Here is an 18,123-nt window from a genome sequence, read left to right on the forward strand (position 1 = left end):
TATATATATATCTACTGGTAATTAATCTTAATGTCATTGTGTATTTAATTAAATAAAATAATAATTTAATTAATTATCAACTTTAATATTTAAATTTATCATACTCATACACAGAGAAAAAGTATAGGGAAGTTTACTTAAATATATGAGTTGAAATTACTAAATTCATATTGTAAACTTTAAACGCTATTGGAATTGTGTAATTTTTACTATCTTGAGATTTTAATTTTTATTTATATTTTTTAACTTTTATTATTTTTATGCCAATAAATATAAACTGCATTAGTAAAACTTGACTATATATTTAGTGAAATTTATTATCCAGTATAATAAATTTTACTGTCTTAGAATGAAATTAAATAAAATTAAATTTTTATTAGTTTTTTAACTACACTGTAAAAAATCGGGAGTGAATTCGGAATAATTACGGGCTTTATTTAAATCCGAAGTCACTCCGTCACTCGAAATTCTGGAGTTTAAAAAAAAATCATTCTGCATACGGAGTTTGTCTTTTCAGCGAAAAGATTTCGGAGTGATCTGGTTCAATTTACTTGGATTTGGAGTAAATATTTCTGAAAAACTCCTCTTCGAAGTAATTTTCACGAGGGGATTAAAAAAATAAAAAGTCATCCGCTTCGCATTCACTCCAGATTTAATCCGCGTTCACTCCGAAAAATTTTTACAGTGTATTTATTATTATTATCGTAATTATTTATGGACATTAGGGTGGTCGTTAAAAATTAAATTTTCTCAGGCGCCCCATGAAAAGCTTCTTTTTAGTGAAAAAATACGGGGGGAATTTGGTTTTTTCGTTTTAAGTAAAAAGAACACGTGCCGAAGGACGATCAAAGTTCATTTTTCGATACAATCGCGGTTTTTTTTAAATATCTCATGAAATATGCAGATTAAAGGAAAAAGTCATAAGGACAATTTTGTAAGAAATTAAATTCTTAACAAAAAAGGTCATGTTCATTTTTTTAATAAAACGTGTATTTATGAAGATATTTTAAAAAAACTTTTTTTAGATCTGATGAATTGAGCGTTTTAAGGATTACAAATTTCGAAAATAACATTTTTCTAAGTATATAGAAACTGTAACAAGCATTAATGACTGATATGTTACGAGTTACGAAGTTGTCTATATTTAAGAAAAAACGTTATTTTTAAAATTCGTTATCCTTAAAATGCCCAATTGATAAGATCTTGAAAAGTTTTTTTAAAATATCTTCATAAATACACGTTTTATTAAAAAAATGAACATGACCTTTTTTGTCAAGAATTTAATTTCCTACAAAATTGTTCTCATGACTTTTTCCTTTAATCTGCATATTTCATGAGGTATTTGAAAAAAACCGCGATTGTATCGAAAAATGAACTTAGATCGTTCTTGGGCACGTGTTCTTTTTACTTAAACCGAAAAAACCAAATTCCCTCCGTATTTTTTCACTTAAGAGAAGCTTTTTATGGGGCGCCTGAGAAAATTTAATTTTTAACGACCACCCTAATGGACATGTGTACGATAGTGATGGGTCAATTTTTCATTTTAAAATCAACTTGACTTGACCGAGATTCGAACCCTGGCCTCCCGCGTGCGAACCCTTTCCTCAGTTCTGTCGGTCCAAAGTCTCTTTTGAACAACAATCTCTGAACTTGCAATACATATTCGCATACGCTAACTCTCTACCAATACTTCTAACGCTACCAATTGATAATTTTATCGATCTGCTTTCGAAAAATTGCAAACTGTTTAGTAATTTATTAGTTGCTGTGCAATACTTAAGAATTGCTGTTCTAGCAATAAAAAATACGAATGAATTAGTAATAAAAGTAATAATGGACTAAGTTTTTAGACAAACATATAGTAATAGTCAACATTTTGTGATTTTTACTATACATTTAATTAGTAAATAGTAAAAGTAATGACTATTGATTTGCATGAAAATTTTTTACTCAAGTTAAATATTATAATATTTTCGAGACTCGTTTTCTCCATGATATATTTATTCGAGAGTATTAGTTTAGTACTATCATATGTACATATATATGATATATATGTGTCATATAAATAAAAGGAAATGAATAGTACATTGTAATTTGCGTATATGGCACACACGGGAGCAGCAAATCACGAGTTTAGCCTCCGACTTTGGTAACGATTACGATGTTTGTCCGTGTCCGTATAGTACTGGAGCTACTGGAGACTGGAGTAAGAGTATAAGAGTAGTGTGGAATAGGAAGGAAAGTTTACGTAGAGAGTAGAATAGACTAGAGTAGAATTGAGTTGAGTTGAGTTGAGCTGAGCTGAGTAGTAAAAGGACGTGTTGGGCGAAATGGGTGTCTGGATGGGGTGTGGGTGGTGTTGGCTCGTGGTCATGGTGGTAGTGGTCGCGGTGGTAGTGGTAGAGGCAGAGGGCTACAAGTAACAAGGGGATGAGGCCGCAATAACGTTAGTCCAACGGAGTCTGATCGAGAAACCGCAGCATCCACTTCTCGGTCAAACCGCGTCTGAACCAACTTACGGTCTCAACAGAATCTCTCTGGCCCGCGGGCTTACACAATACTACTTCTCTATTACTTCGCTATTTAACATATCAATGAAACTTTTTTTTATATTCATTTTTAAACTAACATTTAGAAGTTTTAAATAAAATCAGGAGGTTAATTAATTATTTATATGCAGGGGAGGGTGAGGCAAAATGAGTCATCATTTTTTGATAACAAAATTTTTTTTGTAATTGTTTATCTAGTCGCTAGATCAAATATGGGGTAAGTTGGTCACCTCGAATAGTCCGACTGTTTCAAAATTTGAGCAAAAAATTTGATCTGTTTTCATTTAAAGATAATTTTTTTTTTTTTTTTTTTTTTTTTTTTTTTTTTCATTCAATTTCTTTGTAAATTTTTTAAAGAAATATTTTACAACAGAATTTAAAAATTTTTTTTGTTTAAAATTTTTTGTAATCTCTAGATAAAAATATAGGGGAAGTCGGTCACCTCAAATAGTCGGACTATTTCAAAATTTGACAGAAAAAGTTCATCTGTATTCTTTTAAAAAGATTTTTTTTTTCATTCAATTTCTTTATAAATTTTTGAAAAAAATTTTTACATCAGAATTGAAAGATTTTTTTTTTGTTGAAAATTTTTATCTAGTCTCTAGATAAAACTATGGGGTAAGTTGGTCACCTTAAACAGCCCAACTATTTTAAAATTTGACCAAAAAAATTTCATCTGTGTCCATTTAAAAATAAAATTTCTTTAAAAATTTTTGAAAAAATATTTTATACCAGAATCCAAAAATTTTTTTCTATTTTTCATAAAAAAATTACTATTACACTATTTTCAATTTTAGCAAACATGAAAAAAATTTTTTGCTAAAAAACAGTGTCTTATTTTACCTCAATCCTTGTCTACTTTTTTGTCACAGGAAGTAATTCTTCAAAGGATAAGAAGTAGAGGTATAGTGTTAGAATCCTGTGGAATACAAAGTTTGCGAGAGAGGAAGATATTGAAGAATTTGGTTAAGAGAAAGAATGAAAGACAATATAAAATAATACAAGTAAAGACAATATATATATTATATTATATATATAAAGTTTGTAAGAGAGAGGGAATCCCGTGAGGAGAATAGTGGGAGTATAAATGGTATTTCTCTTTCTATATCTTATCCTCTTGCTCATGCTCACAGTTTTACTAGCTCTCTAGCTGCACTGTCGGCTTATCTTGGGACTTTATGTATATTACGATGCCCAAGGCAGAGACACGAGCAGTTGAACGTTGGCTAACTAGCCGAGAAGTCGCGAAGGAAAGAGCCCACGAGGCTCAGTCAGCTTCTTTTTGCACAGACACTTGCTAATTTCGTTAATCATTACTAATATTATTCATTAATTGTTAATTATTTACTGCAAATAATTAAACATTCAAAATAAGAAAACAGTAATGAATTTTTATCCAGTGATTAAAATGAATAATCCAAGAACTTTATAAGAAATACTCCAATTGTTAATTAAAATGCCCAGTGTAGTGTTAATTAATAAAATTGTGAATACAAATTACCTTTTTTAATAAATAAATAATTTTAAATATAAATAGATATTTTTTGAAAATTTTAAAATGTTTTTTGTGGCTTCGTCGTGTCTAATTTTTGTAATTACGATACTCATTACAACGATACCGGCTATTTTTACGTCACCTAATCCAGGTAAAAAAAATTTTTTTTTTTCATTTAATTAATGGAACTTTTTTTGTCATTACAAAATATCTACTTGACATCAAATTATAAATTTTTTTCAATTACTTTTACTATCATTTTTTTTTTCTTCCCGTTACTATTTATAGATAATCTTTATATCTTAATATATATGATTATTTATCAAGCCCACTTGTTTATCATCACTCAATCATTAATTGATACCCATCGGTATTTTATTATAGAAACAGTTGATTGATTTTAAATGTTATCTAAATAAAAAATATAAAAAAATATCCAAGACCTTAGACCTCAATAATTCAACATACGATTTCGCGCCAGTTTCATTGCGTTGTCGCGTGATTTAAATTTATTGTTCATTACAGAAACATTTAATTTATCTACAATTATTAAATTTGAAATTTTATTTTTAAATTTTTAAATTATTATCTTTATTTAAAACATCATTTTTTTTCCGCAGATATTAATAATTTTGGAAATCCTCTTAACCTTCTTTGACACTCGAGTGCACTTGATTTCGACGTACCAATCAATATATTTTAAATTTATTAAAAATATCTGATGCAGCTAAAAATATATTTTTTTTATTTTAATAATTTAATTAATTAATTAATTTTTATAAAGTTGATTAATGAATTGATTTATTGCGTTATCGACTGACAAATTAATTCGTCGAACGCACACGCGATAATATATAAATCGTAATTATATATATATATAATTGTGTTTAATGTCTTCGCGGGAGATTTCCGACGCGACTCGTGTTATTTATCACGCACGCGCTACTTCATACAATACAAAGTATTATATTTTACGTTTTATTTTATTTTATTCACCCTATTAATTAGACACTAGTGAATAAGAATGAGAAAAAAAAATAATAATAATAAGTAAAGAAGCTTAACGAGAGCTTGTCAATTAAAAGTTAATCAGCTTTATTAAAATGTCAACTATTCAAAAATTATTTTTATTTTTATTAGCAATATCTCATAAAATAAATAAGATAAATAAATATATCAGCTGGGTATTAAAAATTTTATTTTATTTCCTACAATTTTTGCCTCTAACGAAAAATTTAAAGGTGTCTTTAAATATTTAATTTTTTTTTAAATTCAAATTATGACATACGTCAAACTGCTCCATTTTTCTTTAATTAGTGGTCTTGTGTTTTAAAAAAAAAAATTTTGGAAATGACGACTATTAATAATCAGCGTAAAAAAATTTTTTATTAAGAAGTTTTGTTTACTGAAATTAAAAAAAAAATAATAGAACAAGTAGCCCACATATTAGAGCACAAAAATTGTCGAAATTTTTTTTTATTTACATTTTTTTAATATTTTAAAGATTAACATCGCCAAGTTATTACTCGTGGTTTGCCAACACGATATTTCCTTGCCAGAATGGCGTTTTTAGACGATTGACAAATGAAAATAAAAGAAAATAGTGAAAAAATAAAAATATAGCAACAAAAAGAGAGAATAATGTTAGTGATAAAAATAGAAATAAAAAATAAAATTGACAAGAAATAAAAATAAAAAGAGCGCAAGTTCGTGACGAATCTCACGGGCATGAGTACGATCGCTCTTGTTACTCCTCGTTCTTGTTCTTGAAGGTAAATCCACGTAGCAAATCCCTAACTCGCTATTCTCAAAAGGGCCTTTTTTATTTTACAAAAAGTCTTTAAAAAACCGCAGTCACGAATTTGTAAATTTTATTTTTTCTGTTTCATTTCTTCTTATATCCAAAGAATTTTAAATATCATATTTTATTTTTCTTCCTTTTAAAATAAACTCATTCTTATCCATCTCTTCTCCTTCTTCTTCTTTTTCTTCAGCTTCAACTCAGCACCTCGAGCTTTTTCTCCAACTTATAAAGCTTTCCTCAAAGACTTTTTTCCCACTCGATCCTTATTCTTCTTAATTTTTTTATATTTCTTCTTACATCCTCTTCTCTTTAAACGTGTGATCGATTCGTTTCGCTTAATTGTCCACCGGTATCCGTTAACGACGCCGTTTTATACGTAACTTTGGCGACAAGCCAGCGTTTTCCTTAATGTAGGTCGTTGGTTATTGTGTAGAATTTTATCGCGATAAAAAATAAACCAACACCAAATTTTAAAAAAAATTAGATAACTAAATACTCGAAGTTAACCGCGGCGGTGACTGATAAAATTCCCGCACTTATTAATCCATTGAGTTGTCACTTAGTTTTATTTCCTGTGCTTAATTTTCCTTCACTACTCAGAAAAAAAAGAATTTCTTGACGCAAAAAATTTTTATTCGCCCCAAGAAAATTTTTTCATTATGAATTAAAAACAAAATTTTGTTGAGCCAAGAAATTATTTTCTTCTGTGTACTAAATTTGAACCAAACGTTTTATCAGCTCAAGCTTTTGCTGGGAAAATTAAAAAAAAATCTAAATTAAATTATTACTTCTTTATCTTCATCCTTTTATGAGAAGATCACAGTCCATGTAAGTCTCTGTAGATACAATAACTATACATAGTACTCTCATTTTTTCTTGTCTATTATACACAGTGTACTTGGTATTTCATCTAAGGCCGAGTATGTTACCACAAAGCTGAGAGACACTTCCATAGTCAGTATATCAAGGAGCACTCGAGTCTTTTCTTTATTCAATGTCTCCTTACATTACTTTTCAGCTGCTTGCTTGTCATCGTCATCGACACTTGTTAATTTTTATGTCTTTAGTTTAAAAAAAGAAAAAAAAAATTACATATACATATAAACCTAATTACTCAAAAGTGATGACACGAATTTTAAAATATAATATTTGAATTTAAATTTATCATGTGGAAATATTCATATTAATTATTTTACGCGAACAGGTGGTCAAAAATGTGTTCATATTACACACGCACTATAAAAAATTGCGAATTTAATTAAAATCCAGATCACTCCGAAATTTACTCCGAACGCGAAGTAATTTTTCCAAAGCCCGGGAACTCTAATAAATTCGAATTTAAATAAAATCCCGACTTTTTTCAGTGTAAATACTTTGGGTTTAATGAATTAATTATTTAAAAATTTATTGCATGACAGATTGACGTTCCATATCTGCTTTACCTCGAGTGCCATTGTGCGATGGCCTTATTTTCAATTTAAAATAAAAATAGTTGTAGTAAAACAAAGACAATTATTGTATCGGGAATCGAGGTAAACAATATACAAGGAAGTGTGTTAACATGCTATTTTTATAATTTGTTTACTAGTAAATGATTTCATAGCTGATCAATTGAGAAAATAATTCCATTCAAAATTCCCGTAAATTATTTATACAATTTTTTTTTTTTTTTTTTCAAATAATTTAAAATAAATTTCCATAATTTACTCGATTTCATTAGAAATTATTTACAAAACAAAAAAATGAACAACAGCGAATAATATTTTTCACTTTCAAAAATTTGAAAAATATTCAAATAAATATCCAAAGTATCCTTAACACCATTAAAAATTTAACATAATAAACAACACGTCTCTTATATATGAATCCCGCATAATTCTTATCATGCATTACACATAATGTAAATTAATATTTAAAACGTAAATAATAATTATGCAACCGTCAAGGTTGAAGACTAGACCTAATCTTTCGCCTTTCTCAGGTGATACTGTTAGCTAATTTTATGTAATGTTTTACAACAAAAAACAATCTAACGACAACAACAACAACAAACTGAAAAACAAATCATGATCATAATAATAATTATAAAGATGTTAATATAAACGTTTGTTGTTGATCTCCGTGAGAAAACACACTCGGATATTCAACTCGCAATTATTTACATCTGGAAAGATCCGGGTCAGCTTTTATCATGTACATACAATATATATATATTAACTTGTCTTGATATCAATTCATATATACATATATATCTGACACAATGTTTGCGACAAAATTTGTTCATATGTCTCTTGTCTGCATGGAACCAGTTACAGTCTGCATATAGGGTTTGACAAAAGTCGATTCCCACTTTACATATACCGTCATATATGTATATTGTATATGATATATTTGATGTATAATATATATATATATGTATGTATGTGGTAGTCTGGTTGATCGCGTTTGTCTCCAGAAATAGATGTTGGTTATAAGGGTATATTTCGGGCAAATAATACAATATCTATCGTACATATGTCACACATGTACTTCATCTATTCAATGTCTATTTATATATACATGTATAACAGAACCCGGGGCAAAATGAGATATATTTTTGGTAAATGTCCGAGAAAATGAGACACCATTTTTTGAGACGAGGAAATTGTTTTTTTATTTTATTTTATTTGAAAATACTCTGCTACAGTTTGTAGAAAAATGGGGCATGATGATCAGTCGGGACAGTTAGGCCTATTTTTTAATTTTTTGTATTTACAATTCAGAATCAGCATCTACACTGTAAAAAATCACCGGGGTAATCCAAGAGGTGTAGGTGTTAAAATTGACGGTGTTAAATTTCAACACCGAAAGCGGTGTAAAAATAACGCCGTCGCCGGTGTAAATATTCTGTACCGGTGTTCAAAAAAATTCTCCGGTATTAAAATAACACCACTGCCGGTGTAAATATTCTAGACCGGTGTAAAAATAACGCCACCGCCGGTGTAAATATTCTGTACCGGTGTTAAAATATTTTACTTTGTGAATATTTTTACTTACTCAATCACTATACTAGTTAATAAATAAAATTCTTTATTAATTTTCATAATGAACTGACATTTTTTGTGTTTTATAATCTTTAAAATTAATACTCCAAGCGGACGCAGTTTACCCAGCTTTTACACCGGTATTACTCCGCTTTTACACCGATATTACTCCGTTTTTACACCATTTATCCTGCTTTTATACCGATTTTACTCCGCTTTTACACCGGTTACCCTGATTTAACACCGGTATTTTTAACACCGTTGAATTACTCCTTCTACACCGGTGTAATTTTATTTTAACACCGGGCGGAGTTAAAATGAGTCCATTTTTAACACCGCTCTTTTTACAGTGTAGTTTTTAATAAAAACATTTAAGGAACGAATAAAAAATTTCTTTTTCAATGGAAACTAAAAATGAGACTGAGACGAAATGGGCCGATAAAAAAAAATTTGAAATTTCCCGCTCTGTGCACTGATCAATTTGCCCCATATTTTTCTATGAACTATAACAGAATTTTTAAACAATAAAAAAATTTTTCTTTGTCTTTCGAAAAGTGTAATTTTACCCGGAGTTCCCTTATATGTACATATATATTAAACTTACTCATACATACACATATATTTATATAGATACTGAGACTTTGATCACTGATGATTGGTATGTCTAAATTATTAACATAAATGATGATTAGTAATCTAGCAGCGTTGATCGCATCATAAGTTTTTTTTATTTTAAACCGTGTGACTTTTATACCTTCCACTACGACTCGCAAGATATATATAATGCGTATATAAGATTAAATATTAAATGTAAAATATATGTATATATATATATATATATATATATATATATATATATATATATATGGATGAAATTTTTATGTACAAGTAAATGGTACGCGAATATTTTATTAGTCGTGACATCGTGACTTGGTGGACAAACTCAATGGAGTCATGCGCTTCCTCATTTCTTAAAACCTGATCTGTGAATAAGAAATTCGTGACTTCATCTTCTTAGTGGCGGATATGATGCTACTGGCACATGTATCACTAGTATGATGGGGAATCAACGAAAGAACCGGTATAGGCGATGAATATCATATGAATTATGATTATAATATTATTGAAAAGATATAAAAGGATATATATGAGTCTGGATATATATAGGGCGGGATATCATTTTAATTTAGATATTTATTTTTTGCTTTGCTCTTAATTATCTCCAAGGTTGGGGATTTTTTAATTTTATCGGTAATTATTTTACCCAAAATAAATTTTCGAATTTATTTATATTTGAATTTTAAGTTGACAAGTGAAATTTAAAACTGTATGTAATAATTATGGAAATTTAAATTTCAATCTTGGATCTTAATTAAAATTGTAAGGGCTCTAATTGTAGGTAATTGAATTCTGTTCAAGTTTACACGAAGATAAATATTTGCTAGTTGTAAATTTAATATTTTTGTAATTAAAACTTTAAAATTTTCTTTATATTGAAGTAAAAATAAAATATTAAATTTTTTAAAAATTTAACTTCAATAAATTTATTAAATTTTAGTTTTGTAATTTAATTTTCAAAATTTACAGTTGTCTAAATTTTTTTTCCACTTTTTCTAGTCGCAAAAAAAATTAAAATGACCCATTTTTTCTTTACAAAATTCTCAATTTCTATTAGCAAATTAATTTCTAAAAATTTTTTAACTGACTAATGATTCAAAAATTTTTTAAAAAAATGTAAATAGCCCGTACCCAACTTTTAATTCTCATTAGATAATTTTATTTAAATATAATTAATTAATTATTATTATTATCCTTGAGATAACTCTTTTTTTATTTGCATAATTAAATTTTTGATAAATTTTATCAACAATAAAAAATTTCACATTCAAATCTTCGAATAAAAGCCCGCGAATTTAAATAATTTAAATATTTACAAAATTGACGAATAAAAATCTAAATTATCAATTTTTCGCGGCTTAATTTTCGATATGTAATAAAATATCAGTAGTCAATCAGAGTTTAAAAAAATTTTAAATGTAAATGTAAAATAAATGCAGTAGAAAAATTAAACAAACAAAAAAATCTTCATCTCAGAATGTAATTGTTGGCTCCAATTGCGCTGAGTTACTATACTATGTACTCTACCATATAGTACGTGACTTGTTACACGTGCCATTACATGTACAACTTTGTAAAGTGATCGTTATAGAACTCATTACGTAATAATAATAATAATAATAATAATAATAATAATAACAATAATACAGTACTGTGTATTTTAAGTATTAGTGTCTGTACTAATAATTTTTTTCTATTTTCTTTCCCTAAAAACGAGGTCAAGATCGATCACTAATATATTCATTATTTCGTCATAGATTTTTTTTATCTATCAATTAAATCATTTTTTTGTACAATACACAAATGAATTTAATTATTTTAGTAACCAACAATTAGCATTAAAAAGAAAAAAATTATAAGTAATAATTACTACTCAATATAATGAATGAAGAAATAATTTTTATTTTCAAATTCCATTACCGATAAATAAAATAAACTATCGAGCATTACTTTACTCAAAATTTATTAGTCTTAAATATTTATCGTGAGTCAGTAAACAAAGTCATTTGGTGACAATGTAATGATCGATAAATTCGAATATCGAAAACAAATACAAGTGGAATTTATATGGAAGTACAAACATAATTATTTATGTATCTGGGAGATAGTGAGGTGATAAAGAAAAATAGAAATGACTAATGGAAAAAATATAAATTGGGAAATAAAAATTTGATTGTTGGTAAGAGTAAATGGATTTTAAAATTTGAATTTATTTCGATGGGTTAAATTGTATGTATACTTGAAAACCTTTTTATAAATTTGTCTTGAATTTTTTTATAGTCATATCACTAGCTTGCTTATTCGTACTTTATCTTTTTCATCTTGTCTTATAGCACCTGGTTTTCTTTATACCGACAAGACTATTGCAACTTGATCTAGTTTCTTTAAGCGGGAAATACTCATATTTTGTAATTCCACTTGGGCCAAGTGTACGGTGGATGAAAAAAATTTATATCAATAATTTTTTTTTATTTACCGGTAGTAAATTTTATTTTTAAATAAAATTTATTTAAATAATTTTTTTTTAATTCTGACAGCGGCTTTATTACTTTTAATATTCAACTATAAAACTTTGATATTAATTTTTTATTCAAATTTAATATAAAAAATTTACTCCAATATTTTATTAAAATAAATTATTTAAGAATTTTTATTTCAATTTCGACTAAAAATTATTTGTTCACGGTAAAAAATTCGCGGAGTAAATTCGGATTAAATCCGGAGTGAATGCGGAGTGAATGAATTTTTAATTATTCACTCCTCTCGGAGTGAAATTCACTCCGGAGCGGAGTTTTGAAAATATTATTAATAAAAAATTGCTCCACTCAATAAAATCGAAGTAAAAACTCGCGTATTACATTATTGATCAGCTGATATGCACACACATACGCACATACATATTTAGGCACACACGCGCACTCGCACACACACATTTGCACACACACAGACATTCGCACACAAACCCCTGAACACACCCAAACACATACATGCACGCAAACACACACTCGCACACACACATTGTTTAGCAGTTTAATATAAATTAACATAAATTTATTTAAGTATTAAAACTCCAGACCGGAGTGAATTTGGAGTGAAATAAAATCCGCATCACTCCGAGATCACTCCGCTAAAAAAAAAATCCCAATTCACTCCGCATGAGGAGTGATTTTTTTTAAAACTCCGGAACTCCGAGTGGCGGAGTGAATGCGGAGTGAATTCGGATTTAATTTCAATCCGAATTCACTCCGGATTTTTTACAGTGTTTGAACTAAAAAGAAAAATATTAAAATAATTTATATTACTCATAAATGCAAAGCTAATAATAGTAATTACTCACAATAATTTTTTTCTTTTATTACCAACAACATTTCAACAATAATACAAATGCTTATTAAGTAAATTAAACTGCTTACTTTCAGTAATTTAATTGCTCACGAAACCAGAATATCTATCGTTAAATTACCCAGAAATATAATTTAATATCCATACTGTCTATTGCCACAGCCAATACCCTCAGCAATTCAAAATAAAAATACCAATTCCTTCCATAATTAAATACTACGTAATTATTATTACAATAACTGCGCTATCATTCAATTTACATCAAACTATTGACCAGTTCATCAATTCGGAACAAAGAAAAATACATTTAATTTGATTACCCAGCGGTTAATTAGCATAAACTAAGCATCGAATTACCCCTAATTGAATACTGAACATCAGTGATTGTAATTTACGTAAATCATTAAAGAAAATTCGGACTCGATCAGTAAAAAATTTTTCCCGCGAATTTTTATTTTTAAAAATTTAAATTTAATAATAAATTTAAATTACAGATTATCTGCACAGTTTAGCCAACTACGACTTCCCTGATTTTGGAAGAAAGTCACCGAAAACGAATGAAAGTAATCAAGTATCTCAAAGATATGAATCAAAGGCCAATGAATCACCTCAAGAAGAGCAAACAATGTACGTCATTGAATTTGAGTCGGAGCCACGAGAAAGGGGAATGGACAATGGAAGTAAAGACAGTGATCATGATTTAGGTGAGGTATAATAAAACAAAACCGCTGAACACATTAATTATCATACTGATAGCTAATTATCTCACTGCTCCCAACATTTTTCTTTCCCTCATAAAAGTAAACAAGAAGAAAAAGAAAAAAAAAACATTATTCTCATATAAATCCACAAGAGTCTTGAGCAACAGAAGGTTCTGGTTCTCGAACCGCTTCACCAAGAGCAACTCTTAGTGAGTGTAAAAACTGGTTCGTTGTATATATAATTGTCCATACAACCAACAACCGACCAGACGATTCGACTATTTTTAAAGTTTACTCACCAGTCCTTAATAAAAAAAAAAGAAATATAAATTTTCTACGCATCCCGTGTATACTTCAAACATTATCATATTTTTTTATTCATGTTTATTTAAAAAAAAAAAAACCTGTTTCGCTTCTTTTAATTTTTAAATTCATTTTTCCTACGCATAAACTGAGGTCAGGGTTCTGTATTTATAAAAAAAATATGCTAATTATAAAGATGTAATGATCCTGTAGTATGATACTGAAGTTAGCCGACGATTAATAATTTTTGTATTTTTTTTTAACGATAAATTATAAAAAAAAAATATTTGAAAAAATTGCACCTGTAGTTTTTGAAATTTTCTACATGTGCATTTTTTTATTTTTTGTTTTTTTTTGCCTTTGATTTGTGAAAAAAATGCACATGTAGAAAATTAAAAAAACGATCCTGAAGTTAGCAGACAGTAACAAATTTTCGGATTTTTTTTTCAACAAATAAATTAAAAAAAAAAAATAAATAAATATATACACACGTAGAAAATTTAATAATCTATAGGTGAAATTTTTCAAAATATTTTTTTTTTATAGTCAATCGTTTTTAAAAAAATTCAAAAACTGTCAGACGTCTGCTAACTTTAGTGTCATATTAAAAAAACTATCGGTGCAATTTTTTCCAATATTTTTTCATTATAATTTATGGCTTGGAAAATAAATCAAAAAATTATTAGACGTCGGTTAGATCGAGTATCATAAAACATAAGGGATTAAATAAAATAAAAATGAATATTTAAATTTCAGACATAGACAAACACAGTCCATTGGACCCTTGGTCAATAGTCTGGTACATTGGATCCTTTGGTGGTTTAGTGGCATTTTTTCTGATAGTGAGTTGCTCCGAATGGTGCTGCAGACGTGGTGCTCGTACACTTGGTACACCCTATGGTGTACCACGTACTGGCGAGCCTGTTAATTCTAGTCGCGGTGTTACTGAGACACCACCTCCGCCTTATCATCTATTCGCACCGCCTCCATACGATTCCGTAAACTACGCTGACCTAGTGGACAAAGCGTCGGGCGAGAAGTTGAATATTTACGTCATCTCAGTGCCAGTTCAATCTAATATTCCAGTACAGCCACAGACAGCGTAGGATTTATATATTTAATATCAGTAATCATCATTACTTAAGATTTATTTTATTTATCGGCCTGACATAACGGAAATTTAAATGTCAATGGATTTTTTTATTTTCATTTAAATTATTGGCCAGCGAGGATTCAATCTGGACTAAATTTCAAATAATTGTATATATATTTTAAATTATTAATTAGGTTTCAAATGTTTCAGTTCATTGATTTTTTTGACTAGAAATTTTATACTTGGAAAAATATTTTTAATTTTCAAGGATAATTACGACGATTTTTCCATGACGGAAATTAAGAAAATTATTTATTTTACAGGAAAATCGATTTGTTGATAATTCAAAAAATTAAAAAAAAATCTTAATTAGTTTTTGATAACTGTGAATTTATTAAAGTCTTGCTATGAAATTTCTCGTATTTAAAAACTAATTACACAAAAAAAAAATAATTTTCAATTAAAATTATGGTTTTTAAAATAATTCAGGAAATTAAATTTACATATGCCCGGGAAAAAGTCAATTATTTAAATGAACTAAAAAAAGTACATTGTAATTTAAATTAAAATGACATTTATCACTTGGAAATTTGAAGTTACGTAAAAACAAATTATATAAATAAGTTAATTTATAATTATATTTATATTTTGACTGATTTAAATTATTTTTTTTAAATTTCATTGAAAATTATTTAGTCCGCGACTATCATTACTTTTATTTCCAATCAAGTATTTTGTCTTTGTCAAAAAAATTGATGTTTTTTTTTTGTATATTATTTTTAAATTCTCTTTGTAGTTGAATGTGTCAGTAATTATTATTATGAGGGTGATAGAGATAAGATAAGAAAAATGATGTGGATTTAATGCTGTCAAAAATAGCTAGCTCGCGATGAGGCGTTTAGATTATAATTAAGAATGTGTGAATATATATTTTGTGTGTGAGAGAGAGGGAGAGAGTGAGTGAATGAGTGAGTAAGCAGAGATGTATAATAAAATAATAAAGAAAATAAAAATTAATAACAAGACGACGACCCCCCTATTTGGCCTCAATCTCGGATCTATCAAGGCCCCAATTGCGCCCAATTGTACAGATATATATATTTATATCACCGACTGCCATGAAAAATGCTGAAATATATATATATGTATATATATATTGGGTATGATGTGTATGATAAAGTCAAATAGACATATTTTTTATTAGCAATAAAATAAAAATCCGTAGATCATGAGTTTGTTTGTAGTGGGAATGGAATTGTAAAAGTGTAAGTATGAGTGGGTGTAGATATATATAAATATATGTGTGGGATAATATGATGTTATATGAGATTGTTGATAATTGAGTATGTAAAGTATAAATGTCAATTATTATTGTTCATACCATTCTATTGTTATTTATTTTTTATACTTTTTATAAATAAAATTTGTAAAATTATATGGTCGTTATTTTTTTTAATCCTTTAACTATTAATTTATTTTGTGATTTTTTTTTTAATTCAAAGAGAATTAATAAATATAAGTTTGAAAATAAGTTTGTAAAAAAAAAGTTTTCAGTTAATAAGAAAAAAAGATGGTCCTGAAGTTAGCAGACGATTACTAATTTTTGGATTTTGTTTTTCGACAAATAAATTACGAAAATGAAAAAACTAAAAAAATGCACATGTAGAAAATTGAAAAAACTGTAAGTGCAATTTTTTCGAAATTTTTTTGTCTTATAATTTATCGTTTTTAAAAAAATCTAAAAATTATTAGACATCGCCTAACTATGAATGATACTGAAGTTAGCCGACGTCCAATAATTTTTTGATGTTTTTTTAAACAATAAAATATCAAAAAAAAAATACTTGAAAAAATATGATACTGAAATTAGCCGACGTCTAATAATTTTTGGATTTTTTAAAAAACAATAAATTATGAAAAAAAAAATATTTAAAAAAATGCACTTGTAGTCTTTTAAATTTTCTACATGTGCATATTTTTAGTTTTTTTTTTTTAATTTAATTGTTGAAAAAAAAACCAGAAAATTGTCAACTGTCTGCTAACTTCAGGATCATTAACTATGATACTGAAGATAACCGACGTCTAAAAATTATTGGATTTGTTTTCATAGCAATAAATTATTAGAAAAAAATTGCACCTATAGTTTTTTAAATTTTCTGTATGTGCATTTTTTTTATTTTTGTCTTTCTTCTAATAATTTGACATTTTTAAAATAATCCAAAAATTATTAGACGTCGGTTAACTTCAGTATCATAAAAAAAGTATTTGAAAAATTTATTATAATTTAATTAAACTGGAGCATTAATGGACAATAAAAAAAAAAAACATAAAAATAAATAAGAACTTTGGGAATATAAAATAGCAGCTCCAGCAACGCGGGAATCACAAATTTGTTTGACGTCACGGGGATGATTTAAGCACAGGGTCAAATAGTAAAATATATAAAGTTGATAAAAAATTAATTTTTTTCTAGAATTTATTTTCCGGTACTTGAAGTCTAATTGCAATAACTCCTGGGTGTATAAAATTACACGTACACGATCCTAGTAAATTTAACCGCGTAGTAAATTAATAAATAATACGCGTTATAAATTTTTCAAATTTTTTTGTCTGTGCAATAAAAAATTATTATTATTTATTTCGCGGAAACTTTTTTTTCTTCCAAGAAAAGAAATTCAAATTTGATTAAAAATATAAATGATTAAATTTTATGAGTGTGAATGTTAGGAACATCAGACAAATTTAAAACTATAAATAAATAGAGTAAGTAATTAGAAAAAAAATATTTTTAAAAAATGCACTTATTAATTTCAAAATTTTTTAAATGCGCATTTTTTAAAAATTTCATTTAATTAATTATTTACTCTACTTATTAATAATTTAAAATTCATCTGATCTCTGCTAAATTCACACATGAAATTTTCCGGCTTTCAAATCAATAAAAATAATTTTAATTACTGTAATTATAATTTAAAAAAATAATTACTACGTAAATTAAATAGAATGCCCTCTAAGATTTAATTTACAACTTTAATAAAAATTAAATCCTCATAAAAATGCTTCAAAAAAAAAAATAAATAAATAAAAATCTCGTATAATAATAAAAAAAAAAACGATGATTGTACAACTTCAATTACACTATCCCGTAAATGTAAATAAATCTAGCAATAACACGTTTATTACAACAATAAAAAT

General features: G+C 27.3%; 1 protein-coding gene across 1 annotated transcript; it reads left to right on the forward strand.

The window, feature by feature from the left end:
• Positions 1–3,711: 3,711 nt before the first annotated feature.
• On the forward strand, positions 3,712–16,363 carry LOC130665055 (uncharacterized). Its single transcript, XM_057465308.1, has 3 exons — positions 3,712–4,195; positions 13,326–13,535; positions 14,592–16,363. Exons 1-3 carry the CDS (start codon positions 4,108–4,110, stop codon positions 14,939–14,941), a joined length of 648 nt encoding a protein of 215 aa, XP_057321291.1. The 5' UTR covers positions 3,712–4,107; the 3' UTR covers positions 14,942–16,363.
• Positions 16,364–18,123: the final 1,760 nt, after the last annotated feature.

Source organism: Microplitis mediator, chromosome 3 (assembly GCF_029852145.1).
Source record: "Microplitis mediator isolate UGA2020A chromosome 3, iyMicMedi2.1, whole genome shotgun sequence".
Taxonomy (NCBI): domain Eukaryota; kingdom Metazoa; phylum Arthropoda; class Insecta; order Hymenoptera; family Braconidae; genus Microplitis; species Microplitis mediator.

Bases quoted from the DNA above. Each gene is read 5' to 3' on its own strand.
- LOC130665055 (XM_057465308.1), top strand. From the start codon at position 4,108: ATGTTTTTTGTGGCTTCGTCGTGTCTAATTTTTGTAATTACGATACTC. The intron at 4,196-13,325 runs GTAAAAAAAATT...TTTAAATTACAG, and splicing joins TTTTACGTCACCTAATCCAG to ATTATCTGCACAGTTTAGCC. The intron at 13,536-14,591 runs GTGAGGTATAAT...TTTAAATTTCAG, and splicing joins AGACAGTGATCATGATTTAG to ACATAGACAAACACAGTCCA.